The 27829-nt window shown below is 35.7% G+C and overlaps 2 protein-coding genes across 5 annotated transcripts in view; both read left to right on the forward strand.

The window, feature by feature from the left end:
* Positions 1-27829, forward strand: part of LOC140744503 (WASH complex subunit 1) — a 46769-nt gene that overhangs the window by 88 nt on the left and 18852 nt on the right. The window contains exons 1-5 of one of the 4 annotated variants that reach the window (XM_073076120.1): positions 4181-4367; positions 5391-5792; positions 5879-6175; positions 6392-6708; positions 22358-22493. In XM_073076120.1, the coding sequence (XP_072932221.1) occupies positions 5418-5792; positions 5879-6175; positions 6392-6708; positions 22358-22493 (1125 nt within the window). In that variant the 5' untranslated portion in view covers positions 4181-4367; positions 5391-5417. Of the gene's footprint in view, positions 1-4180; positions 4368-5385; positions 5793-5878; positions 6176-6391; positions 6709-22357; positions 22494-27829 lie in introns of those variants that run through there. The other 3 variants (XM_073076118.1, XM_073076119.1, XM_073076121.1) reach the window with 3 other exon arrangements.
* Positions 5-4163, forward strand: LOC140744502 (cytokine receptor-like). The gene has a single exon (XM_073076117.1). It carries the CDS (start codon positions 322-324, stop codon positions 4156-4158), a length of 3837 nt encoding a protein of 1278 aa, XP_072932218.1. The 5' UTR covers positions 5-321; the 3' UTR covers positions 4159-4163.

Here is a 27829-nt window from a genome sequence, read left to right on the forward strand (position 1 = left end):
AAGTAGTCACAAATATAGCGTATTGCATTTCATGTATTCTCTAAAGACTCTAGTCCTGCTCTCTCGGTATGCTAAGAAAGATCCCATTTCCTTCGCTCAGAATAAATAGTAATGATAGACAAATAAATGTGTCGTTTAGTGGCGAAGTTAGTCAGTCAGTCAGCCTTGTCTGATCGTGTCGGTAATACAGTGCGCCATTGAGTTCTCGATAAAAAATAAGGAATGTGTTATTGCTCATCGCTAGTCGTTGGAAACAACAAACAGTGTTCTAAATCGTAATGGTGTGGTTAACGGGAAACATTTAGGACAATTTCGTCAGTGATGGCAAACAATTGCTTAGATACGCGTTACAGGCGAACGAAGTGCAGTGATTCGAGGAAGGGGCCGTTACGATCTTGGGTTTGGTGTATTCTAATAAAGTGTTTTATTGGATTGCCATGCATATTTTCAAAATGCCTCGGCCTAAACACTACGGTGGCGATGTACCCGGAGACCGATATCGCCATTCGGTACGGCGATCCGCTGGAGATATATTGCATAGCGGAGGATAATTACACCTCCGTAGATCTCGAGTTCACTGTCAACGGTAAGACTCTCGAGTCGGAGATGATCAACGAGACTACGATAAGGTTTTATAAGCAAAATCCCGAAAAACAACTCAAAGTTTACTATTGTCGAAATAAGAAAACAGCTAAAAAATGTGTGAAACGTGTCCTCGTAGAAGCTCCGCCAGATGATGTGACAGACTTTAAGTGCATATCGAAGAATCTCGAGACGCTGATATGCTCTTGGCCCTATCCAAAAACGAACAGCATTGTGAACTATACACTTACATTTGCCATAAATGGCAACAGTGTGCACCCATTATGTAAGGCAAAGGAGGGCACAGATATTAGATATTGTACATGGGATCAATCCAGTCTACCGAGGTACAGACAGCAAGAGGAGACTCAATATTTTAAAATGACAGCTTGTAATGTTTTCGGCTGTAACAGACAGAACTTTACTGTAGACCACTTCTCTATTGTGAAACCTGAGCCACCAGCAAATTTGAAGGTTGTTAAAATTGGTCCACACAGTATAGTTCTAAAGTGGAATGTTCCTAACAACATGTTTGATCTTGTTACATGTGGACTTGATCATATAATTGAATATCAAATAGCAAAAATTGATAATACTACATATTTCCACAGAGTAGACTCTTCATCATTGCCACCTAAAAACAAAACATACAAATTTCAGTTAAGCAATTTGCCGTATGCATATATGCAATATGAGGTGAGAATATCTATTAAGACAAAGAAAGCAGTAGAACGTGAATTTTGGTCGGATTTCAGTTTTGTAATGTTCTATACTGCTAGTGAACGACCAAATAGACCTCCCGAGATGATTGCGGGAGCTTTTGAAATATCTGTATGGGAAGGAAAACGGATCATATATGTATATTGGAAACAATTACAAGAATATGAAGAAGCAGGGGCAAATTTTACATATAAAGTACTTTACAGCCAAGGAAACAAAACATTTCCAGTTATATTTCCTGATAAGAATAAAAGTTTAAGCTATGTTGTTCTCAATGATGTATCCTTGGAAGCTTTACATGTTCGTGTTTGGTCGTTTAATTCAAATGGATCTTCAGTTAATAATAGTGAGATGTATATCCCATCAGAAAAAGAAAGAAATACCTTAAGCCTTACATCATTTACTAAACTGGCCTATGAAAATGGTACTTATGAATTATCTTGGGTTGGGATTAAAAATATAGATAATTACACACTTTTCTGGTGCCACTACAATGCTACACGTATATGTTCAGGTCGAATGGATTTTGCTGTAATTGATGCTAAGAAGAATAATCATATTATTGATTTACCTAAAGAATACAGGTATCAGTTTGCAATATCTGCCAATAATGGGACAAGTACTAGTGGCATGGTTTGGGCTAAGTGTGATATCTCAAAAGATGGATTTGCAATGTATAGGTTCCCAGCAGAGTTAAAGTATGATGCTCCAGGCAAGTCGTCCGTCAACCTCAGCTGGTCAATGAACTGTGCCCTTCAAAAAGGTATAATTACTGGTTACAACATAAGTTATTGTCCCATAGTACAAACAAGTAGTGTCTGTGATGAATCAATTGAAAATAAATATAAATATATATCAGACCCCAAACAAATGACAGTGCTCATTGAAGGTCTGCATTCATTCAGAACTTACCAATTTACTCTGTCTCTTAATACTATTTATGGTCAAAAGAATATTGAAAATGCCACTGCAAGGATTACTACATCCGAAGATACACCAACAAGTCCTATTAACGTTGGGGTGTCTGATATAAGAAATGATTCATTAGTTTTATCTTGGGATCCTCCACTGCAGAGAAATGGCTTAATTGGAAAATATGTCATTTATAACTATGATATTGAGCACTATGTAGATTGGGTATCAGGAACAGACAAGACAGGACAAGACAGGAGAAGACAAATCACACTTACAGGTTTGCAAGCATTTAGAAATTATTCCTTCACTGTGCAAGCTTGTAATACAGCCATTGGCATGTGTTCAAAACCAGACCCTAAAGTTGGCATACTTGTAAGAACAAGAATTGGTCGACCAGGAATACTTACGGCACCAACAATAACATCAGATGGGCTCAAATGGGAAACAGCAATAATACCAGGTGGAACAGTAGATGCATATCAAGTACGAAGAATCAGAGATGATAAACCAAGTGAAGTGTTTAATACTTCTGAGTTATCCTATACCTTTTCTCATTGTGAAGGGTCAGTATCCATAGAAACATACCAAGTGAGGGCCATAAACTTTGATACAGATCTTAATTATGGTGTTATTGGCATTGGAAATGTAACTCTCCCAATTAGATCGAAAAATGATACTAAGGATGTGTATTATGGTGAATGGAGTCAACCAAGCACAATGAGCTGTAGAAATAGAGGGGGCCTCACAATGACTTTTATATTTTTGGGGATATTTTTTATAATTGGATTGATTTATGGTTCAATTAAATTGTATAAGAGATATAGGAAAATGGAGGATATTAAACCTGTTTTGCCTAACGGTTTAGGTGTTCCTGAAAAAGACCTATCGAAATATACCTTTGCAGGTTGGAATCCAACTAATAAAGATGAGAAACCATCGTCAGACGAGATGCTATTATTGCCAAACAGTAAAACAACTGTTACTCCACCAGAGAACAAACAGAAAGATAATAACTGTGCTGCTAGTGATCACACTGATAGTACAGCACTTTCAGATTCATCGAGGGGAGCTGTTGATAGACAAGCGTCTACTTCGGATGATGGTTCTAATTCTTCCTTACACTTGGAAGTTGAACCGGTGAGGACTGATGATAGTAATGGTGCTCAAGAAAAGGATACATCTAATGCCGACAGTGACAATTCTCCTGAGAACAGTCTACATTTTCCTAAAGCTTTTACAAAAAATCCTGCTAGTGGATATGTTCAACCAGTGGTCAATCCTAACGCTTTTACAAAAAATCCTGCCAGCGGATATGTTCAACAAGTAGTCAAACCCGCTACGGGTTACGTGCAGTCAGCGCCGAGCCCCGTCAAAAGTTCTCCATCAACTACATCCTCGCAGCCAGCAGGATCTAGTTATGTGATGGCGGCGTTATCACCGCCCATATTTACCACTGGTGTAACACAGCCACCGATGGCAAATCCACCGAAGTCTTCGTCGGAATATGTCCTGCCCGCGGAAGCTCAAGCCAGGTCAATGATGAATTTCCCTAAAATAGGAACGTCATCGACAAAGGTGTTGGGGCCGGAAAGCTTGCCAACGATGCCAACCTTGCCACCGCCTACAAAACATGGCGCAGACTCTAGCTATATTCAACTGCAGTCGTTAGACGCGTTGCCTAGTCTCAAGCCTCAAGTCCGCAATACAGTGCCATTAAAACCGCCAATCTCTAGCGGCTACGTGAGTCCCGGAGATGTGGTTATCAACAAACATCTCAACAACATGTTGTCCGGAAGCCAGCTCGCTGATGAGTCGGCTATACTGGACCCCACGATGTCTCCCGACGCTTATTGTCGGTTCTCCTGGAGCACTGACCCCGTTAATGATAATTTACACTCTCTACTCGCCGACTCGACCACGCGAACTTCCTCGAAGAATTGAGTACTGTGTAAAATAGTGACTGGACTGATAAATAAATAAATAAAAACTTTTAGTGACGGATTTGTAAATAGTTAACGAACTTAGTAACTTAACAAAGTGCTATTATAGGACATTGGACATAAACAATCTCAAATACGTGGATGTGTCGTCTAGTGATAAAACTTGTGCCTTATTAATTTATTTTAGGTGATTTAAAAGAAGCTTAGTAGGTAAGAATGATAAACTGTTTTATACTTAAGGGCCTGTTCCCATCACCACGGCGTGTTGCCGTGCCTTTGCACTGTGCCGCATACGGTGCGCCGCGAGGGCCAATTCTCAGTCGATATTTATAGTTTGTGTGCTCAAACCTGCTTTTCTGAAACCAAGACGGAGGTCATTTCAAAAAGAAATATCGTGCGCTAAAATATGTGGAAATGAGATTTTGTTTTACACACATCTGCGCGTACGATAATAGCGAAATATCGACTGAGAATTGGGCACCACGCTGCACCGTCCGCGGCATGCCGTGCACGGCACCGTGCTGCGGCGCGGCGCCGTGCCGTGATATGGCGGCGGCGCCGTACCTTAGCACGGTGGCGGCGCCGCGCCGCGGTGATGGACCACAGCCTAACTCCTTAAGAGTCATCTTAAGGACAACATTGTTTGCATGATTATCACATATTGTATTTTTTTTCAAGTATCACAACTGTCATTTTCATATTAACCAATAAATAAACTGCAATACATATTCTCTGTAAGCAAGCATTAGGCCATAACCATAGATAGCTTTGCCACATGGAATCGACTTTGCAGTTATGTATCTTTTGCTACAAATTTTATTCTACCTAAAACAAGTATACGTTAAGAGCGGCATGGAAAATAATAGAACTCTTTGTGTGTTTCTATTAGGACGGTTCTATCATCAGCCCTATTTCTGTATTATAATAAACTGAACAGCTGTTATGGTTTGACGTATATGAAAAAATAGATATTCAATTTCCTTAATAGTCCTCAACTAACATTAAGAAGGTCTCCCGTTCTTTAGATTCGTACGAGATATAATCAATATTAATTATTATCAATATAAATTATCAATTGCAGTCCCTTTTCTAGTGAACTACCAGTCGGCCTAGTATGTATAGGTATTGCATGAAATACACTAAAAGTAACATGCTTATCTTCGCCTCCTATGAATTGTTTGCTACAAAATCATTATAAGCATATTACAAGGAAAAAGTTTTGTTTCAGAAAAGTCGACGCAATTAATATTGTTGGTAACAATGGAAGGTATCTACAAAGTCAACTTGATACCCAGTGATCTGAGTATGGAAGAGACCGTGCTACAGATCGCGAACACGCTAGATAATCTCAATGGAATAGTCGACGATGTTTTCTTTCGAGTGATGGACAGAATTAAGCAGAATACAGATAAAACAAATAAACTTAAAGAGAGGATTGAAGTTTCTAGATTGAAGGTCGAAAAACTTGCCGGCATGCAAAAGGCGATAAAAGTATTTTCTAGTTCAAAGTACCCGACGTCTATCGTGCATAACCATTATCAATCTATGTTCGATTTAGATGGACATAAATATAAACCTCATAAAATAACTCTGAGTGGCAAACCTCAGAGGCCGTCTAACGAAAAAGGAATACAGGTATTTTGTGTACTATAAAAATATTTTCTTGATTTTTTTTTATTATTTTGAGTCGAAACTTACATCGTTTATATTTTTTTGCTCAGGAGAAACTACATTTTTTTCACGTCAAAGTGGCTGAACCTGAAACTGCTAGATCCGCAAAAGATTTTACCCTAGACGCAGTTGTGGATAAAGTATCATCGGTGGGCGATCTGTTGATATTTAACACCGACGAAAGCCCCTATCTCGATACTAAGACGAAAGTGACCGCATACGTGCCTACAACGCGCCATAATGTGGAGACCCAGAGTTCACTGGAAGGGGCGCCGCCATCGATATTGAAGAGGAATGTTTTGAAGAGAGAAATCGATGAATACATGTACGCACCGGGTATGGGCATGGTAAGTTTTCTTTTTTATTTTACTTTAAAAGTAATATTTGGAAGGGGGGCATTCGAAATTGTCATTGTTTTTGTCTTACGCTTTCATAGCGTTTGAACTGAGTGTACAACTAAGGGTAATGTCGCATGTTATCAACATAAAATATAACTTCCCTATTTCTATTTTGAAATAATATTAATTTTGTAGTTTCGTAACTGATCGATGAACAAACAACAGGTGCCGGAACTGGACATGCCGCTGGACTTGCCGCACTTGCCGGGCGTGGCGGGCGACGTGCAGTACTCGGTGATCGGGGACGGGTCGATCGCGCCGTCGGCGGCGACGACGCCGGTGGCGCCGGCCGTGTTGCCCGAGTTGCCGGACCTGAAGGAGCTGCCCGACGTGAAGGCGGAGGCGCCGCCGCCGGCCGACGCGCCCGACGCGCCGCCCGCGGCCGCCCCGCACGTGCCGGCGCCCGCTCCGCCGCCACCACCACCACCACCGCCACCACCGCCGCCGCCACCGCCGATGGAAACACCAACTAATGATAAAAGGTAAGTGCACTGTTTGTAAATTTCTCTAGCATAATATATATTTAGGTGGTAGAATCCTTTGTGGTGGAATCCGGCGGCACCACCGCCACACTTATTTCTGCCTAATAACAGCAGTGTTAGGCGTTGCAGTGTTCCGTTTTGAAGGGTGTGGTAAGGGAGACAGACTTTTCCGAGGCGTTCCAGCTTAGTCCTCAAGGGTAGCGACGCATCTGTGGCCGACCTCAGGAAGGAATATATAATCCTATCTGGGGTTGATTACAGATGTCCATGAGTGGCAGTAGCCACTTACCATCAGGTGGACTGCATGCTCATCTGCTACTCCTATATTATAAAAATAATAGTCGTATTTACGATTACTTAATGTTATAGTTTTTCTGACCTCTTGGAGCCGCTATTTTTTTCAACCAGGCTCACTAGAAAAGAATTTGTTGATAGCACCATATGTCCACTTTCGTTTAGGATTATCTGTAGGGTTTGAGCCGATCGTATTTCTTTACCTGTTTTTTTTTTGCATTCTTCAATCCGGGCCATTAGTTTTTATGTGGAATAGAATTAGGTCACAAAAATAAATTGTCGAACCAAAGGCGATGTTTTTCCATTCAGTTGCATATGCATGCAGATTAAGTCGAAAAAAATTATCATAGATTGCCGACGTACATGGCGCAGCGGTTACCATACGATTCTGATACACTGAAGATGACGGCTCCGGATTTAATGCCTGGCCATGGAGGCGATTATGTGGTGAACCTATATTTCTGTTTTGGGGTTGTGTGTGTTTACTCGTTTTTGTGTGTCTATGGTATCCACGATTCTTCTAGTATATAAAGCGTTATATAGATTTAAATCATACGATACACTAAGTAGACAAAACGTAAGTAATGCCACGGTTTGTGGCTTGTTTATGTACAGATATTAAAAGTGTCAGGTGTATATCGTGCCATACAAAGTAATATTTTTGTATACGATTTGTATTAATTTATTTATTTATATCTATTGTAACTTGGCCGCGCTTACGTACCGATAGGTACGTAATGTAGAAAAATATTGTTTTGTCTGCTACGGCACATGTCTGACACGCTGAATGTCTGTACATATAAACGAACCTTTTAAAGCTCTAAAAAGACGAAGTTAATCTGTCCTTTTTTTTTCGAAATATATGCTACAACGAATAGATTGCAAACCGTATCAATACGATATGAGATATTAAATGTGTTTTTTTTTTCTTTTTTAAGGTACCATTCATATTAACATTCATGTACCACTTAATTGAGACCGGAACGTATACGTATCCCACGCTCACAAATTCGGTTATTTTCTTAAATTTTTTGTTGACTTCAATAGTTACATTACATGAATGGTAAGTGGTCACTCTAAAGAGGAAGGACTAATAGAGTTTCGTGGAAAAAATGTGAATTGTGAATGTAACATTGTACGCCGCTTTCATGTGCGCTCAGAGTTATGGGTCACTTGACCCTAACTTGGCTCTTTGATAGAATTTTAAATAGGCATAAGTCGCTTGAGGTTTTAATACGTTGCACGTTTCAATTGTACACCTGTTTTGTAAGAGTTATTCCTGTGATATAGTGAAATGTTTTCGGATATCTCATGAAAAAAGTTGCTTCACCAAACCGTCTTTTATGTGATAGACCAGAAGATGTTCAACATCTTTTGCTGGAGTGTGTCCGGAATCGTAAAGAGAGGATGCATTGATGGAAAAACTAAAAATAAATCAAATGAATGTCGGTGCATTTAAAAACTATTTTGTCGGAGCCGTTTTCTGAAACTACGAGATGTGTTTATGCGTTCATCAATGCATCTCTCAAACATAGAAATTAATTATATAAGGATAATTTAATTAAAATGTAAAATAGATTGATATAAGGTACAACGGGGTTGACATGTACAACTAGTACCCAAACCCCGAAATAAATAAAGAGGAAAAAAAAAGGAGCAAACGAGCACGCAGTCCACTTGTCGGTAAGCAGCTACGCTAATATCTGTAATGGATAGATAGGATTAGAATCTTACCGAAGGTTAGCCACAAATCTGCCGGGACTACAATTTCACAATTTCCACCTACTAGAAATTGCCAGATCGATTTTTGTTAGAAAAAAAATGATAAATTGATTATTATTTGTGCTTCTAATGGAATGCATCCTAGTAAAATCCTCTAGGCGTCCCACACTGGTGGGAGAGCTTTCCTCAGCAGTGGGACTATAACGGTTAATATCTACTATATTTATATTCACAATTTAATCCGTCTCCCGTTACGGTTCAAAGCATCGTTCACGAGTCGTTTTCAGTGCATCGCTCGTGTTTGTACAGTCGAGAATAGGGGTTGTTTATCAAACAAACCTCTTCCTCGTGCCGCTCTAAGTGGAAACGGTTCGAAAACAACGTTCCTCTCCAACTACCACTATACAAATACAAAATATTCATTATTTTTGGTACATATGACGCATTTGCTCGCAAATAATATTACACTATTAATAACTTAAATGTTTAACATAGTGTTTTTTAGATTAAAGTCGTATACTGTAATTAGAGGTGTCGTAATCTTAAAATTATTTACAAATAATTCCTCAATCTGTGTTTATGTAAGATAATCTGTAGATAAAATGAAATTGTACAGTTAGTATGCGTAAGGTAACACGGAAAACATAACTTCAAACAAAATGTCTTCCGTCGTTGGGTATTTCACAGGATGCCACATATATATTCAAAACATGAACATACATTTATGTAAAATTAAACAAATTATTAAAAAAGAAACACCCCACTGTTTAAAAATGTTAGTTTTTTTATTAATTGAATAAAAATTTGCACGCTGACAAGGCAGAATGAGGAAAGATTTGTAGCTTTAAGACTTTTGTTAACCTTATTCTATGCAAATAAAGAATTATCAATTAAAGAGTTGACCCAGCAAACGTGTTGCCATATATAAATAAAAAATGTTAAGAGTGTTACAACCCTTATCACTTAGGGGTATGAAAAATAGATAGTAGCCGATTCTCAGACCTACTGAATATGCATATAAAATTTGGGGAAAATCGGTAAAGCCATTTCGCGGGAGTACGGTAACTAACATTGTGACACTGATACGGCATAAACAGTAAGTAATACCAACAAGAATGTAATGAGTACCTATTTGTAAACTGGAAAGAACCAAAATTACTTTTCTCAAAAGGTCAACGTGATTTCTCAGATCCAAATTACCAATTTTAATACATTTTATCCTATAACTTTCCTCAATTAATAATAATTTATCGAATTCATTAAGACTGCTTCAAATTACTCGCACTGATAAAGAGTAGTGAAATAAAAATACAATCCCATCAATTTCGTTATATTGGTATCGATGTCTTCGTGAGTAGACAAGTGGCAGTGACCGCAGATAATGGAATTCCGTGAACCGAAGATACGTTGATAACTCTTCTATTGTTTTCACTTTATTCACCATTTATCTGATAACAAATCCGGATTATCTATTCTACGTAACTGCTACAGATACCTTCATTTGGATTTTCGGTATAGCGCGATGATAACAGTGCGACAACAAAATTAATGAAAAGTTTAATTAGTCCCATGAAATGTACCTACGCTGTTAAATTGTATGTAAGGTCAAGTCTAGTTTATCTTAGTTCTCGTCGGCTTTCCTATTTGGAATTAAATGGTAGTGAAAGAATTATAAGAATGTTTGCAATAGTTTATTACATGTAAACAATATTGACGTCTATAAAACATTTAACAGTTTACTGTATAGTAACATAGCACTATTACTGGCGTAGTAATAGTAGCTACTATAGAGTAGGTACGCGATCTTCTGTCTTGTCGCAGCTATCCACGATACGTATTCTTTGGAAAATAACAATTATTATAGATATTTAAGTTAAATTTTCGTATTTTATTTATTTGTATACATTAAAATTGTAAATTTAATTTATGAATAAAATTGCGGATTTTTGGAGAAAACTAGACAAACACTTGCTTTCCCTCAAACTATCAGTGGTGAACAGAACTGTAATAATTTACCACATAATTACTGACACCGTATTAATAATTCGGCCGTAATTACTATCAAAGATAAAATCTACATCTAATACATTTGTTTACATCTCTCTGTAAAGCCGTGGCTTCCGTTCGCGCAGTTAATTATATTGCGCACTAGTCATTATGACTTGCGTGTTACAATTTTTATTTTTACCGACTTAAAAAGAGGGATGTACTGTGTTCGGCTGTATGTATTTTGCGTTTCTTAAAATTGTATGATAATAGATATGGTAGTCCAAAGGATGCAATAGTCTAGAGATTTCAAATTGTTCATCAAATCCCAAGTGTTTCGCAATTTTGTGCATAGTAGAAATAATTTTCCCATGCTTAAAAAATAACCAAAAACGGGGAGGGAACTTGCCTGACAGTTTAAAAAAGTTGTGTGAATTCTACCAATTCGCATTTGACTGGTTTGTGGACTATGGTCTAAACATTCTAAACTTTCAGTCTGATTAAGCCTTACCCAGCAATGGGCCAATAAAATGGGCTGATGATGATACAAATTGTTGGAGACGTGTCGCTATTCTATGCGTCCTTGCTCGCTGCAGAAATATTAAATATTTGCTTATGCGAAATAACACCCATTCACAAGTTCTCCGAACGTGGAATGAAGTTTATTTGTACTGCCTAATTTATAACGTAATACACCGCACCTTTTGAAATAATGTAATAGTTGTGAATTTCAGAAAATATTTTTCTTATAATACATTTATGGGCTTAAAATAATTCATAATAATTTTATACTACTTTGATTGAAACACCACGTAACCAATGTACAATTACAGGATCTCTTTAGTATTGTTTCTATTGTAATAACTTTATTTGCCTGTTAAATAAGCAAAGTACGTATTCAACAGTTAAGTAAATTAATTAGTAGTCGCATTTCAGATAACTTCGATTTGAATCACTTCATGACTGTAACTGATTTTCCTTAAATTGTAATATTGCGTCACATTTATTTAAAGGTGCAATATTATATGTTGGTTTCATGGCTGGAATAATTAATCAAGTGTCCTAGTTACAATTATAATGAACCCGGTATGTCTCATTACCTTAATTCAGGAGGGACATGGATTACATTTGCGAGGTACTGAGGACTGTACATAATATCAGAGTTGTATTCAAGCCAGAAGAGATCGGTTCGGTGAATATCGTGATTTTAATTATAAATTCTTATTTAATTTCATTAACTTGTAATTATTATTCTATAAAACAAAAACTCGACTGTTTAAAAGTAGCTATGTTTCTCCTACAATTTAGACAAATCCGACACCTCATATTTTTAAGCCTATCAAGCTGTATAGACCGGAGGGCATGCCAAAGAATGTGTACACTAAAAACATTACCTTCTGCAGTTGGGTAAAAAGCAAAAGTTTATTTAATTTTATTTTACCCATTGGAGTATTCAGATTAATGTCTGCTATATTCCATTGGAAAATAAATTCCAGCAACTAGTTACATTGATGACTGATGTAGTCACGGAGACACTAGTTCAAGGCCACGTTATCAATTGTGTAAGGCCAGGCCCCAGATCCATTGATCACTGATAAGGCTCACGCGATCATCTCGACGTATTTAAAACTCTGTGACGAGAAAATACTCCCTTATATCGTAAGGATTTGGGAGTTAATAATGTTAGTGGATTTGATATTATAATAATTCATAGCCAGGATCTACCTACCTCACTTTGCAATAGCTTAGATAGATTCCCGTAGAAAATTCAGGTTAAAAAGCATAATAAAGACCAAATAATAAAGAAAGATGAATATGTGCGTATTAGAAATTAATTATCACTTGCTTAAACGGTGAAGAAAAACATCGTGAGGAAACCTGCATACCTGATAGATTTATGAAAAAAATCTCAAAGGTATGTGAAGTCTACCAATACGCACTTGGCCAGCGCGCTGGACTATGACCTAATCCTTCTCATTATGAGAGGAGACCCGTGCCCAGCAGTAGGACAATAGTGAGTTGATGATGATGATGATGATGATGAATAAAGAAAGAAGCGAGTATGTACTGCGTAGTAAATATTGTGGAGAGCAAAATGTAAAAAATGTTATGAATACTTTATACGTTTACTTTGTTTATGGAGGAAATAATAATTACCAATTATTTATTACGTCTACTTCTGACGTTGTGAATTACAAGAATCACATCGATATAGATAAGCTTCCGACAATAATTCGTAAATATGTTCGAAAATAAACAAACTTGTTTAAAGATAACTTCCTGGGAATGTGGAATTTGGTTATTTGATATTTTCTTTCCTCTGAATTGCAGGATGCTTGTTATACAAACTTGGTGGTTAATAATAACAGTTAATTTGGTAAATAATTTGATAGAAAAAAAAACGATGTGGTTATGCGTTTTATGAACAAAATATAGCATTTCGATAGTATAAACTATAAATACGTAAAAACATTAACATTAAAGTTGATAATAATAATACTAAATGCCAAGAACGTCTGCATTTAAAATTTATTTATGACGTCATAAAAAATTACTTTCCAAAGTGTTAGTACTTAAAGTGTTGTAGGTCAGTTTGACTTCACGTAGGTATACTTTCAAACACAACCAGTTACGTCGCTATGTACCTATATCTATATACAAGCGTAATGGTGACATAATACTTACAAACACGCTACAAGCAACTAAGTTTTTGGCTCTTATCTCAAAGCCACGATCCAAATCTCATTGTATGATAATAATGTGCGTAAATATTTTAAAATGTCGTATGATTCGAACGTGATGTCGACGCGTTCTGGGTGCTTGGGCTCAGTGCGGCGCAGATTCACGTTTCCAGGGAAATATTCGTGAGATGTTTTATTTAATATAGGTACTCGTATTATGACAATAACAGGAAAATGTGAATAGCACAACGAATATGGTCATAATAAATGAGCTTCGTCTGAAATGAAATCGAATCCTCTTATTTATAAGGTATCGTACCTTGTTAAAAGGTATATTACAAGTACCTATGTATATTTTTATCAAAGGATCTGTTTTTAAATTGTCTACATACCAATTTTAACGTCCGTTCATACTTAGTTTCTCTTACGCATCTTCTTATTTACATTTAGTTCTCTACTTTATGGGACTGCTAAGCTTCCTATGGTCTTACAATATCATTCATTGATTTAATCTTTTGAATTATCCAAAATTCCTTGACACGGTTGTGTGATTTTTTTATTGGGCAAGATTAACAAAATCTGTATCGGATTCGAAAGAGCCTTTATTGTGTAGCAATTTTGCATGTCATATAGATCGCGGTATATAGATGTTATTGTTGGTGCGAGCAACCTTGGTGTGAATTAGCATAAATTCAATGGCGCGCATGCTAATAACTAATAACCCACCCTAATAAGGTCGCCGTCCAGCACCTAACGACCTATCGGAATCGGGCGCATTGCGATTTTCAAGAAGCCGGTTTTAACAAGCGTATATGCGTTTCATGTTTAAACGACGCTGTCAAATTGTTATGTACACATTCAGATTGCATTACTTCAGAATATAAGGCTCCACTCACTTTACTTTTTCACAGCCCCGATAATATTTTTACATAAAGAGTACGTTTACGTTTACGTAGAGTATAGTTGAGTAAAGTTTACGTAGAGTTGAAAATATCTATTCAAGGTAGAACGTAGCTCGTGATTCTCCGTATTAGTCTCCTATAATGGTTCTCTCATGTAAGGTTGATAACAAACTTCTATGTACAAACAAGTATTTTAATATACCTGATTGGCTAAATCTGATATTAATTTCGAAAAAGTAAGTAAAAGCTACGGCGGGTTGAGATATGACGACTAGACATGAGACAGAGATGAGACAGAGATGTCAATAAGTAGTCAATGGACTACTTATTGACATCTCCGGAAGCTAATTTTAATATTATACTAATTAAGACCAAAAATTGTCAAACAAGTTTATTAATTTCTTTGAGAATTTTTGCCTAATTTACCATTAAAAATTGTTTTCGCTTGGCTGTGGGTCAATCTGGCGCTACTTCGCGGTAACAGCAATAAAATCTTGTTTAGAAATAGAGGCGCGCGTAACATTTATTATTGCTAATTCGGATTTATGATTTTTTCCGAGAATCTCTAGCACTCAGTGAAGGCATGCGAGCTTTTACACGTCCTTTGTGTACTTTCTAATGTGAATGATTTTTGTAGAAGAAGACTATATATGTTTATTCAACGTGTCATAACTCATATTCTAAGGATTTTGCAATCGCAATAGTGGAGGAGCGTAAATAAAGGACTATCAATTGAGTTTTTTTTTCAGTAGGTAATACTTGTTTCCATTTTTTCATTTTTTAGATCTCGTTCCTTTTGCTCAACTTTAGAACTAATCGTAAATAACAGATTAGCAAGCTCGATAAGCAATAAATCTAAAGTACTATTAGTCATTTAATTGCTATCCCGTGTCTGTATTGTTAGCACTTAGTGTGATAGTAAAATGTAATTATATTCCAATATTTATGTTAGTGAAACTAAGACACACGACAAGCGTTCTTAATGGCCTAATTAATCTTAATGGCATCTTGCTCAGAAAATTTATCATTTACTAATTTATCATATTCAAAATTTTTTTCTGTATAATTGTTCGGGTAAAAGTTAACTATACACAAAAATCTTGAGCAAGGATTATTCCAATTACAAAATGCATCTACAAACCATCAGTTGTCATACCCATTCACATTTCAAAATAAAACATAATATGGTTGAAGGTATAACATAGTGATATGTTATATACCGGCTTCGTTTTACGGTTTTACTCGTTTACAAACCATGTCTCCCAACATGACATACAATTTGCACTGCGTGCACCTTTTTAAAATATAGATCACTGTAACATACGTCCTTTACGTATGACACAGTGCTTTTGAGAGGTCAAGCTAAATCTCGAGTTTCGGATTTTTTTTTTGTCTATAGCCTAAAATATTCAATAAATTCTTCCAGAGACTTTCAAACAAAAAAATATGTATAATTTTAATGTAAATAAACATTATAAGTACCTGCTTATATTTTAATTGTTTTTATGTTATCTATCGCCAAAATAAGCAAATATGGTCATATATAATGGTAGTTATTTTGATCTTAAGTACAATATAATGTTTGGTATGTGATTCACCGTAGAGTAACATGGTAAGACGCGCAATCGTGACTCGGCCAGCCTTTGCGGAGGTACCTCAAACACATCGATATGCATGTGAATGATTTTATCTGTAATCGGAACACGCTCTACGATTCGCTTTTATAGCGTAATACAATACTATGTACTATGATGATTTCTAACGGACCTACAGGCTCTTCACTCATTGATCATTTTTTATCTGTATTGAATAGTATTCATTATTGTGTCCATAGCGTAACGTCCCCTGAAAACGTGTGTTGCCGTATTCATCTTATTTGTTTGTGCTTTTTAGTCACTAGTAACTTAATAGGGAGACGCTTCTGCCAGGTTACCTCTTGGATTTATTGGTTTAGTTACTTCTGATATCTACCTCTTTATATCTACCTGTTTTGTATCTTGACAAGGCTTCGTCGTTTATAACAAGCCCTTAGTATAATCCTATTACAAATAGGTAACATTAAGGCAACCATAGTATTGATGAGATCCCATATCGTATACGTTATAATTCTTTTTGTCTGACTTGTACGGACATTTAGTCCACGGATTACTCGCATATTTTACCTTCCTAAAAATTAAACGTCTTGTAATAAGGTGAAGTTATTTCCCTTCACCTACAACATGATATGAAAACAAGCTGTAATAAATACGTATAATCTCTCGTATTATATTTTAATTAAATTCTCAGTGCTTTTTCGCTATTTAACAATAGAAGTGTCGCATTAACTGCTTTACTTTACGATGCGTGTATGTCGGTTGTAATTAAATTATCTTTAATAGGCCCATTAGTAGGTGCCTAATCACCGCAAACACATCGTAACACGCGAAAATAATCAGCAAATTGCGTCTACATTGTATGCGTAAGCCAGTCTCCGATACTAAAAGTAGAAAATATAGACGGCGCTATTACGGGTCATAACATTTGCGCATCTACGTACCTATATGTGAATTATGGCACGTCTAACTGTCAGTTCTCTACTACGCAACATTAACTCAAATTATAAGGGTATTAAATTATTTTTTCCTAAGGGGCAAACAGAACGGGCCTGTACAGCGCTCCATTAAGAAGACATTTATCTTGTTTGTATATTATTTTTTTTTAATAAAATAATCTGATCTGATTATGATTACGTAGGATCGCGAAAACCTGTTAATACCAATTTCCATAAAAATCGTCTCTATCCACTTTGTAAAAATGTTTAATTCTCTGTGGCCCATAAATGCTTATGCAATTCGCGTAAAACGTACATAGACAATAGATAATAATCATCGAGCTTATTTATATCAAAATGCGGGTGAAATGGCACGACTGGCGTCCGGCTGCGTTTGTTTGCACCAAGCGCCCGCCCCCGCAGCGCCGCCCGCCCACGCCGCACCAATATAATGTCACCTCGTATTACGAATAATTCAGCTTCATTTTACCTTTCTCCTTTGTATGCGTTTTTCGTAAAATTTAACAAAGCGTAAAAGGCAAGAGACTCCTTTTGTGAGTTTTTATTTTGCAGCCGACATTTTGTACTTCGTTTTCCTTAACACAGTAAAATAATGTGCATAAAAAATGTGATATTTTTTATACGTTTTAAGTCATGAAATGAATTGGTCGAAGTCTGTACGAAACTGATTCAGAGAAACGTTATGAAAGAGTTGTATTGCGTCTTTGAAAGATTTATTTAGATGTTTATCTCGAAGCGAAGGTGAAAATATACATTTGTATCCTTTACACGATTCATACCTTTAGTTTAAATGCAAAGAATGATTCATTAAAACGGATTTGTGCTCATTGTGAAATTTTTTTAAAACTTTTTCTTATCAACGATATTTGCTAAAAAAAACTTATCTCAATTAATTGGAACACTTTGAAAATGACTCATTGATTTATACAATAATAAATGAAAAATGCAGGAAGGAGTTGACAATACAATCAGCTAGCCGGTTTAAAAATAAAAACATCAATCATTTGACGCATGCAAAAAGTGCCCGTTCACAATTATTATAATGTCGTGACGTGTCTTGTTTGTTGCGCAAGCGCAGGCGAGGGAATTCCTACTTGTTTCGCGGTAATACAACAAGTCACAACTCACAACACAACCGTAGTTATCTGATTGCCAAAATCCCGTTAAATATATTAAGCACAATCTCAGTCACGAATACCTTAAAGTTTTGTAGGTTTTATAAAAACTAACAACAGTTTAAGGTAATAAACTTGTACATATTAGTTTTATAACTATTGTAAAGGTCATTCTTCTTTACGGTCTTCTTTACGACCATTTTTGATTTTATTTATTGGCACGTTACGATTTCCACCGGACTCAAGAGTGGGCGATCGCGATTCGCAGAAACAATATGATGAAAAGAACATCCTAAATCAATTTATTATCTTATTTTCCTGTTAAGTCTCCGTTGGCATTGCTCACAAACTGCAGTAGTATCGAAAATCCAATACATCGATAGCTTTTATTGCTTAACCATAAACAAACTGAGGGCATTGGCTTTCGGTTGCGTGCAATAAAGTTTAATAGAGCAACGAAATGGAAGGAAACGAGTCCCCTTTCGTGGCTGGCTTTCCCACGAAGAGCTATTTCTGTTTGGGGCGTCTATGCCGTCACGATCCGCGACCGTTCTCGGAATCGCGCCCGTAGAGAGTTGTACGCTCGAAAGTTTTCTATTTTAGGCTTCACTGTCAATGTCTCTTAGTGTTAATTTATACCATTCCGATCCGTTACCTTTTATAACAGCTTCGTATCTTGAACTTATCTCAAGTTATCTATCGTTTAATTAAAACAGCTTTACCGTCTTTAACGAAGTACGACGTGAAAATCAGCCCGAATAATTGTTACCAGAGCCTGAAATATTTTCTTTGTTATAATGTTTCCATGTCCGTAGAGAGGAAGTTTGTACATTTTCTTTCTTTTGTTTAGCGAAAAAATATCTCTCGTTGCATTCTTCACGGTTGCCAGAACGTTGGAATATAACAAGAACAAGTTATGTTTAAGGAAAGACATTCTTTTCAATAGTTTGTTATTTGTATTCTTTCGAGTAGTCTTGTTTTCGTTTCAGTGGCGTATAAATGATGATGACGTAACACCTTCCCGAGAAGCTCTTAACTATTTAATTTGATCACTTATCACGGGCTTAATACAATTCGCTTGTGGGTGAGTGAGCTCGACAATTGGACAACAATTCATTCAATTCAATTTAGATAGGATGTGGCCACTGACCACATGAACGGCGACATCCGTGAAACCGATCGTCGTCGGTGATGTTTGACTTTCTTGCTCGGCCTCGTTGCTCGGTGACTCACATGTTTATTCGTTATTTTGCGTACTCATCTACGCATTTACTTCATAATATAGACTGCGTCAAACCCACGCTTTTGGAGTGTGTGACCATGACCTATGTACCTACTGAAGGGATTGTTATACTACCCTGTTTAATGTATGTCGATTTCCTGTGTTCAAGTGCCTTGGTACAGAGAAATAATATCATCGAACAAGCCAGACCCATAATAGATGTTTAAATTAATGGTTTCGCTTTAAATGCATTTTCGGTAATCACACATGTTACCCTCTATAGCCTTATCTATAATCACTTAGTTTTGGTAGTTTGTAATGAAACGAATTTGTTTTCGTCTCGCATGGTTGATGTAATGATTATTGTTGTAATATTCCAATCTGTCGATACGATCTCGTTAGTTGTGTGGTGTGTTAGGGTAAACAATGGGGAGGCAAACTAATCTCGAAGGCTATTAGCTTCCCGCTGGTCGGCGTCTAATCAATACCAGGGTTTACCAACCCTTGTTTGACTTTTGATAGTTGTTTTTGTTTCGTCACATTGTTCTGATTTAACTACTTTTTACTTTATATCATATCAATTTAGTTTTTTTTACTTGTGTGTACAAAGAAAAGAGATCTTCAGCGATGCATGCACGATGCACATGCATCGGTTTTAATTAGGTTAGTTCTGCTATGTCTTCGGTTGACTGTCTGAGCTGTCATCGTGCTTTCAAAACTGAGGAAGTGTAATTAGTTTCAGTATTCTCTTTAACTCCGCGCTAAATACAGGTGAACTGGCAGTTGGCCAAGTCGCTGAAAGCAATCTTGGATTCTGCAGATGTACATATATCATTTCTCACTTGTCTGCACAGCTGCATATGAATTGCGGCGCCACAAGACAACGCTTGTCGTCATATCTAACGTATAACATTAGGTTATTTCTTGTAATTATTAATGGTGTAATAATTTCTCAATATGTATTCGATTCGCCGAGAAGTTCCAACAAGGATTTAATTTCCGGGCAGTTAAAGCAAGCTGTTTACAAGCCATGCGATCGAATTTCCTACTGAGCTAATACAGTACCGACGAGTACAGGAAACTGTTACAAAGTTAACTAATTGCCAATCAGTACTAAGTAGTGCAAGTCTTGCTTGTTTCTCTAAGTAACTACCTACTCTGTTCAGCGTGAGCTAAATAAGCAACATAACTTGCGTTTGCTTGGAGATTACATTGTCGGTCCGTTATTTTATGCCTTTTCATAGTTGTAAAATGTCCTTATGTTTTTTACGTTTCTTTTGAGGTATTACAAGTTTTAAATTTAGATGCGATAATGCTTGGATATTAATATAAGACTATCGAAAAGCCTTCATATGCTCTCATATTACGTGATATGTTTTACTTAATTATCATTTATGAATTATGATTATGGTTTATGATTAAAAAGTGTTTAAATAAAAATTATTATATTTATATCTGTCTTTTTATCAGTACAGGTTAAATTGAGAAATGCAAAAAAAAAAACAAAGCAGCACACAGAAACCTTACTATATAAATTGAAGTTCTTTACTTCTCATGTAGGTTACTACTACTCGTATGTACCTACATATTAAATTTGGAAGCGAATTTCATTGAAAGTCCCGAAGTCACCTTGCATACAAAAGTAGAACACGATTCGTAAGCTCATATCGTAATTCGTAATACCTATAGTACGAACTAATTGGCAGCCCATAGAGTGCAAAGTTCGATACGGTATTAATAGGAAGGCGCCAAAATAGCGTTTAAGTATCTTACTAAAAGTTCTATGAGTACACCATAGATTAGTAAAGGTACTTCGCCGCCTTGAAATTGTATGAAGCCACAAACGGCTTATTCTTCACAAAGTTATTTTTTGAATTCTTGACCTATAAAAACGTTTTCAGAGAAAAAATACGAATAAATAACTAATACTGCGTAATTAACATAATAAATAATTATTTCAAATATTTTAGGGACATTTTAGCACGGAGACGTGGCAAAACTTTTTTACGCAACTATTTCCATTCTCAAAACTGGGTACATTTTCTTGTTAGAAGTGAGTAATCTTTACTAATCTATGGAGTACACATATACATAAGTACATTAATATATTCATTTTATGTATTTCTTATAATACTGGCATAGAAATGAAGATATGCGATAAAATCTGCTATCTTTGTCTTTCAAGAGCAGGGCAGACACACGACTAAGAGACATTTTTATTTAGTCCCCTATGGCTAGCGACGATGTGGCTGACGTCAGATGTCAAACCAACCTGGGAGTAGACTACAGATGTCAAACAGTCGCAATAGCCACATATTATCAGACAAACTGCATGCCATTCCATGCTTAAAAAATAGATAAAAATTTATACTGTAATATAACAGTTTAATTATTAAATTTAGCAACCGCTAACCCCGACGCCGTGCAATCGCCGCCGGCCATTAGTTGATTATCTCGTATGTCGCGTCACCATGTTTAATTATTCGTGTCTGTGGCCCGGCTTCAACACAATTATCGATCTTTCGTTTTCTCTTTGTGTAAAACAACACTCTTTGCGCTCTAGGGTTGAAAATTTGTCAAACAAGTTCAATCCTATATAAGGTTAAACACAAAGAGCCATCAAAAAAAACTACCATGGTATAAACAACGAAGTTTTTAAGCGTTTTCTTGCTTTGGTTGATTAAATTAACATCGATGATATGTGTTTTATATAACTTGTTATTGTTATAATATTTTATCTTGTGTTTTCAATAACGGGGGCCTCGAGTCAGTCGTTAGCCCATGACCCGGCAGGTCGTGTGTAGCAAAAATATTGCGATAATTCATCAAGTATTTACGTTAACGTTCTAGTTTTTTAACAATTTATCTTTGTATATGTTATATATACAAATGAATAACATTACAATTATATGTAGAGGTTTTATTACACAACATTGGGCTTATTGCAATTCATAGATGCACAGCAATGTTTGCTTTAAACAACCACAATGTCGATGTTTGAAGGGATCCAAAAATACGTTAACCATATTACCTAAGTTCATTATAACTGTTTTTGTATTTTACTCTAAGACTTGGCATATAACATCGTGGTATATTCCTAGGCAGGCCTTTTTCTTTATGATCCATGTAATATATGTTCACATTTTTTTAATTTAGTTTGTGTTCGTTTGTCGTAGGGAGGAGAAGAAGCCTCCCGCTCAGTCCGCGCCGGCGACGGGCGACGCTCACGCCAACCTGATGGCGGCCATCCGGCAGGCGGGCGGCGCCGGCCGCGCCAAGCTGAAACCCGCCGCGGACGCCACCACTACTAAGGTAAGTCTTATTCAAATCGTGCAGGTTATGTTCTTGAAATTTATGACAAACTAGCAGTACCCGCGGCTTCACCCGCTTTTTGTTCAATCATAATAATATAGCCTATAGCACTTCTGAATAGTGTAATCTAATTGTAATTCTTTCTAATTGTAAAAGAATTTTCATGATCGGTTCAGTATTTTCGAAGATTACCCCTGACAAACAAACAATCAAAGTTACAAACTTCACCTCTTTATAATATTAGTATAGATGAGTTTATGTCACTGCTCACGGACTTTTCTAGACTAGATTAGAGGATTAAAGTCATAGATCTGTTGCGTTGGCAAACCTATTCTATACCATATTCTTCAAACTGGAACACAGCGGCATCTGATAGAATACTGCTGATAGGTAGGTTGAATAGGTTATCAAATTTAAAACATAGAACCATAGCGTAGAGATTAGAGAACATAGCCTGGTAGCGAGGCTTCTGCATTCAATATGTCGTCAAAGTAGAATCAGTTATGCTTTCTAAGAGCCAAAATTATTGAAATATTGTAAGTGATTCGTGTATCGATCTAATTAACAATAAATAGATAAATTAATTGTGCATAGTGCATCCCTGTAGGCAAAGAATTACGCGTTTAATAGTAAAGAGTTACTTAAAGACTAATCTTTACCTATACCACATTGACCTCTTCTATATTTTTGTGAATATTTTCAAACCACCTTGTATTGTATACCTACTTCTAAGTTATATTTATTTTTATATATCCTCAATTGATTATACCACTGAAGGAGTGACCAAAAGTCGGTCTGATTTACTGAATTAATAATAATAAGGTAAACAATATTTTAAGTCTTTATTCCGTGAAATGAAGACGGCACAATAACAACAGTTATTAGTTTTTCCCAGCGTGTTTGTTAGCGCTTTCACTGCATTCCCACTGTCACTACTTTTTACGAATTCCTATTCAATTGGTACTTTGTTTTTACGAAATAATAACTTAGCTCGACTACGCTTCGCTGTGGCTCATTGGCTGATATACATTATTATGGGAAGAAATAAAAAAAAAAAGTGTGTGTGTGTCAGCTACGACGCACGATTGGAGTTTACTCCTTACGAATGATAATTATGATATATATCGAATAGAAAAAAGGGTAGGTAAATGAACGCATCTGCTAAAATGATAAGAGAAACAAACATATATCTGTAATTATTCGGATTATTTATATTACTTCAATAATGCGTATTACATAAAGTATGTTACAAAATAATATAAAATAGCGCCATCTAGTGGCAAGTTTTATAAATTGTAAGTTTTCAAGTTTATCAATCTATGTATTTTGGTTATATTTGGAATATTATAATGGTAACTTAATATAATTGTTTATATTAAAGTGAATTTTAATATAATATAATTATTTATATTTAAAACAATGTTAAACGTTTTATAACTTAAAACTTAATAATTATAATTTCTTTGCCATCTATAAAATATCCTTGTTGCAATTTACGGATGAAATTTATATGAGACTCAATAAACATGTTATTATATGTTATTTGGATTGTTTCTGAATGTTTTATAATTCTAGAATTCATTTAAAACGTATTGCTAATTTTATATAACTTATTTTGAACATAATTAGCAATAATTCTGTAATAAATATTAAATAATACTGTTTTGATTTTGCCCGTTTATCGTTGATAGATGGTTCTGATCAATAATGCATCCATTTTTATAAGTTAAATTAATATATCAGTAACTTACAAAAGCCTCTTTATGTTAAAAACTTATTTTGCTAATATTATATCTTATTCAATTGCTTACTGATTTTATATGTTACTCTTCTTTAAAAACGTTCATAAAAGATTGTTAATCATATTATGGCGCCAATGTTCATATTTTTCACAGTGTTTATAAATGATCAAACCTATAACTTAATTTATGCAAAAATGTAAACAAATTAGTTAATGACGTTTTAATGTTTTATATATTGCTAATTATTTTTATTGTAATAATTACTTTCATATGGGATTTGAACTTACTGTATTTTAAATTAATAAAAGCACTCTTGATTCATATTTTGGTTTCCGTTACGCCTCAACTTTTCGTGTTACACTTGATTTTACTCCTCATAAAATTTCCGTACCGGGCCTTATAACTCAAATCGTTTCTTAAGGAGTAAACTCCAAAAAAACATTTCAATCAAAACATGGGTCCGGTAAAGTATATAAAATACAATTTAAAAATGCAATGTTGTCTAAAAAATAAAGTCAAGATCGACTTCACTCCAGAGTTTTGCGGACACAAATGTACAAAAGCTGATTTTTTATTTAGATTCGAATAAATACGAAATATAGCGGGCTTACTTGCATATTCAATTGCACAGTTTAAGTTACCTAGTACATTCTATAAATACACAATGTAATGATGAATAGGTAATGATTTTATCTGTAAGGCATATTTAATTAATCCAAAGTCTTTTGAATTAATTAAACTGCATTTTATATTGACGTGCGCATAAACCTCGTTATATCTTTCGTACTGTACCTATTGTTAATTTAACGTTAAAAGTTTATTATATAACATTGTTATTAATAACATTAATTCTATATTTACTTACAACAATTTAATATATAAATGAGCATAGTTACACGTGTTTCGACATCGCATGTCGTCTTTTGCTAAAGGTCAAAGCTACGGCCAGCCTGTGGTTAATTGTTTCGTTTAATTATCAGCTCGACTATCCGTTGTAATGAGTTCCGCGGACCACGCTGGTAATTGTAAAGATTATCTCAAACAGTAGGTATATGTGGAAAATTTATGCGTATCAATATAAGCTACGTCTACCTTCAGTATTCGTGAAAACCTTATATCTTTTCCTTTACCTTTCCATTCGCGGATTTGCAAATTATATGCCAGTAGATGATGCAGAATTTGCCGAGTCTACTGACCTTTACAATTCATACTCTTCATTTTCGTGTGTCATTCAGCAACCCTGAATGCAGCAGCAGCCCCAGACCACATACAATCGTAGGTCAATAAATATTGGAGGGCCGTAAAAACCTACGTTAAGTATTTTTTTTTGCTGCAATCCTGTAGGAATAAGTGACCATAAAAATGTTGGCAAAAAATGTCATCCAAGATAAATAGTAAATGACAAGAAAGTTCTAAAATATAGGTACAATTTCCAAATCTAAATAAACATTCTAGTCCAGCTTTGGTATTTCGTTAGATAGTAGTTCAAACATCCATTAAAACTTTAGAATTTCCCTGGTGCTTTGGGATGCTAATATTTACTACCAGGAATCGACGCCGTGGGTCTGTGACGCGATAATAGCTTCGGGAAATTCTTTATAACAATTTATAACATAAGGAAGATTTTCCTTTTTTATCTTTTATTTAACACAAAACCATCGTACTGTTAATAAAGCACATAAGGTGCTTTTATATGTAGTTATGTAGTACGATGCTTATTATATGTAACTTTGTCTGCTTTCTTTTATCGATCAGGTTCAGTTGTAACTTCTTAATAAATACGGTAATAATGAAGGCGGGAAAATAAAAAACATGATATAAAAACGTTTGAAAATATTTATATACTTTTGTGTGATTGGGTATCCAAACTCTCTTTAAGTCATATCACAGGGTATTAACATAAGGCATGTCATTTTGACATTTTCGCCAAGTGGTCTTGAACTGATGTTATAAATATTAAGTGTCCGGCTGCCTTTCGTGTTGATAATAAAATACGCGTATCACCCCATCTGGTTGCTGTAGACCTTGTCAACAGTGATGTACAGAGAGGGCGATCAAATTTATCTCTTCTTGGCATTCGCCTACGAATTACCACATAGCACATCGTAATTTGGGTTCTGTGTATATCGCACGCGCATTCATTGGCGCTCTACTATGTTGATACTATTTAACGTTTAATAGTGTTGATTTTGTACTATAAACGCTAGAAATATCTGCGTACGTTCTAAAGTAACTTTGTTATCTAAAATTAGAGAAAACAGTACAGTAATGTAAGGTAGGATAAAAAATATAAGTGCACAATTTTGAATAGATTTAGCAACATAAGGCTTAATCAAGAGTTAAGATGGGATCTTGTGGCTAAATTCCATATGCGCTGTCGTACCTTTGAAGGAACGTTAAGCGGTCCGGTTGTAATCATTGGTTAGTATGTATTTTATGGGTGGTTTGACTACGTGTCATGCTTGTCGTCTAGCCTCATTGGAACAGCGTGGTAGATGACGCTTCAGGCTCCCTCTTATGGGGACAAACACATACCTCCCACATTACGGAATTACGTGTGCTTCTCACGGGCGTCATTTAACATTTTCTAGTAAATATTTTTAGATCAGGTTTTAACATGAAAACACGTTATCGCAGATTAGATAAACAGTACATAAATACATACGTAACCTCACGCCGTGTATCTCAGTACCTCGCATACTGCGCGGATGACGCTGCAGTAACGTCACACGGACGAGTGACGCAGCGCTGCCACGCCGATGACCTGAGTTCCGGGTTATATTCCAGTCGGAAATAAATGTTTAAGTGATAAAATCAACATTATATACCTAGACTTAATTATGTATTTTCCGCATAAATCTATTATATTGAAATCTATCCTCTTTCACATGTATACATAACATCACTATCACCCCAAGTTGGTTCCCGGTATTCCAGTTCTGGAGTTGAGCTCGTTCGATTCCGCTTTATCTCATTGTAGGGTTGCCACCAGTACTATAAAAATCACGATATTTTCATAATAAATTAGGTCAGAAAAGATTAAGTAAGCCGTCTTAGCCTATATTATTATACGAAGTCGGGGAAAAAATAGAGGTTATCTGAATAATTCAAATTTATGTACGAAAATAGTTTTGCAATGTTTTTTATACAAATATAATTTTTCCTCACAAATGGTGACAACCCTATTTCGTTCACACGTCTGCGCTCTGTTGACATCTATTTTCAATCATCATTGTTATTGTGACTTTAACGTATTCTTCTTGGAGTTTAGTGTGATCGCGGTTCTTGCGTAAGTTTTCGGTATCGGCGGGGAATTGATTTTATTATGATTCATATAGTGTTTACAACAAACGATTTCATAGAAAATTTCCCTATGCATTGTTTAAAATAACCATTTAAAACGTAATGTTAAATTTATTTGCATTTATATTATATGGTAAGGATAAAAGTAATAAAACACATATACCATATTGAAATTATGTACATACATCTTAACCTAATGTTAATTAAATTTGCTATAAACGTTTTTTTTTCACTAAAATATTCTAAATGTTATTTTTATAAAAAATAATGAATTTCGATTTTCTTACATGA

This window comes from Epargyreus clarus, unplaced genomic scaffold, assembly GCF_041222505.1.
Source record: "Epargyreus clarus isolate Ecla_fem2 unplaced genomic scaffold, WU_Ecla_fem_2.2 ptg000008l, whole genome shotgun sequence".
In the NCBI taxonomy this organism is placed as follows: Eukaryota; Metazoa; Arthropoda; class Insecta; order Lepidoptera; family Hesperiidae; genus Epargyreus; species Epargyreus clarus.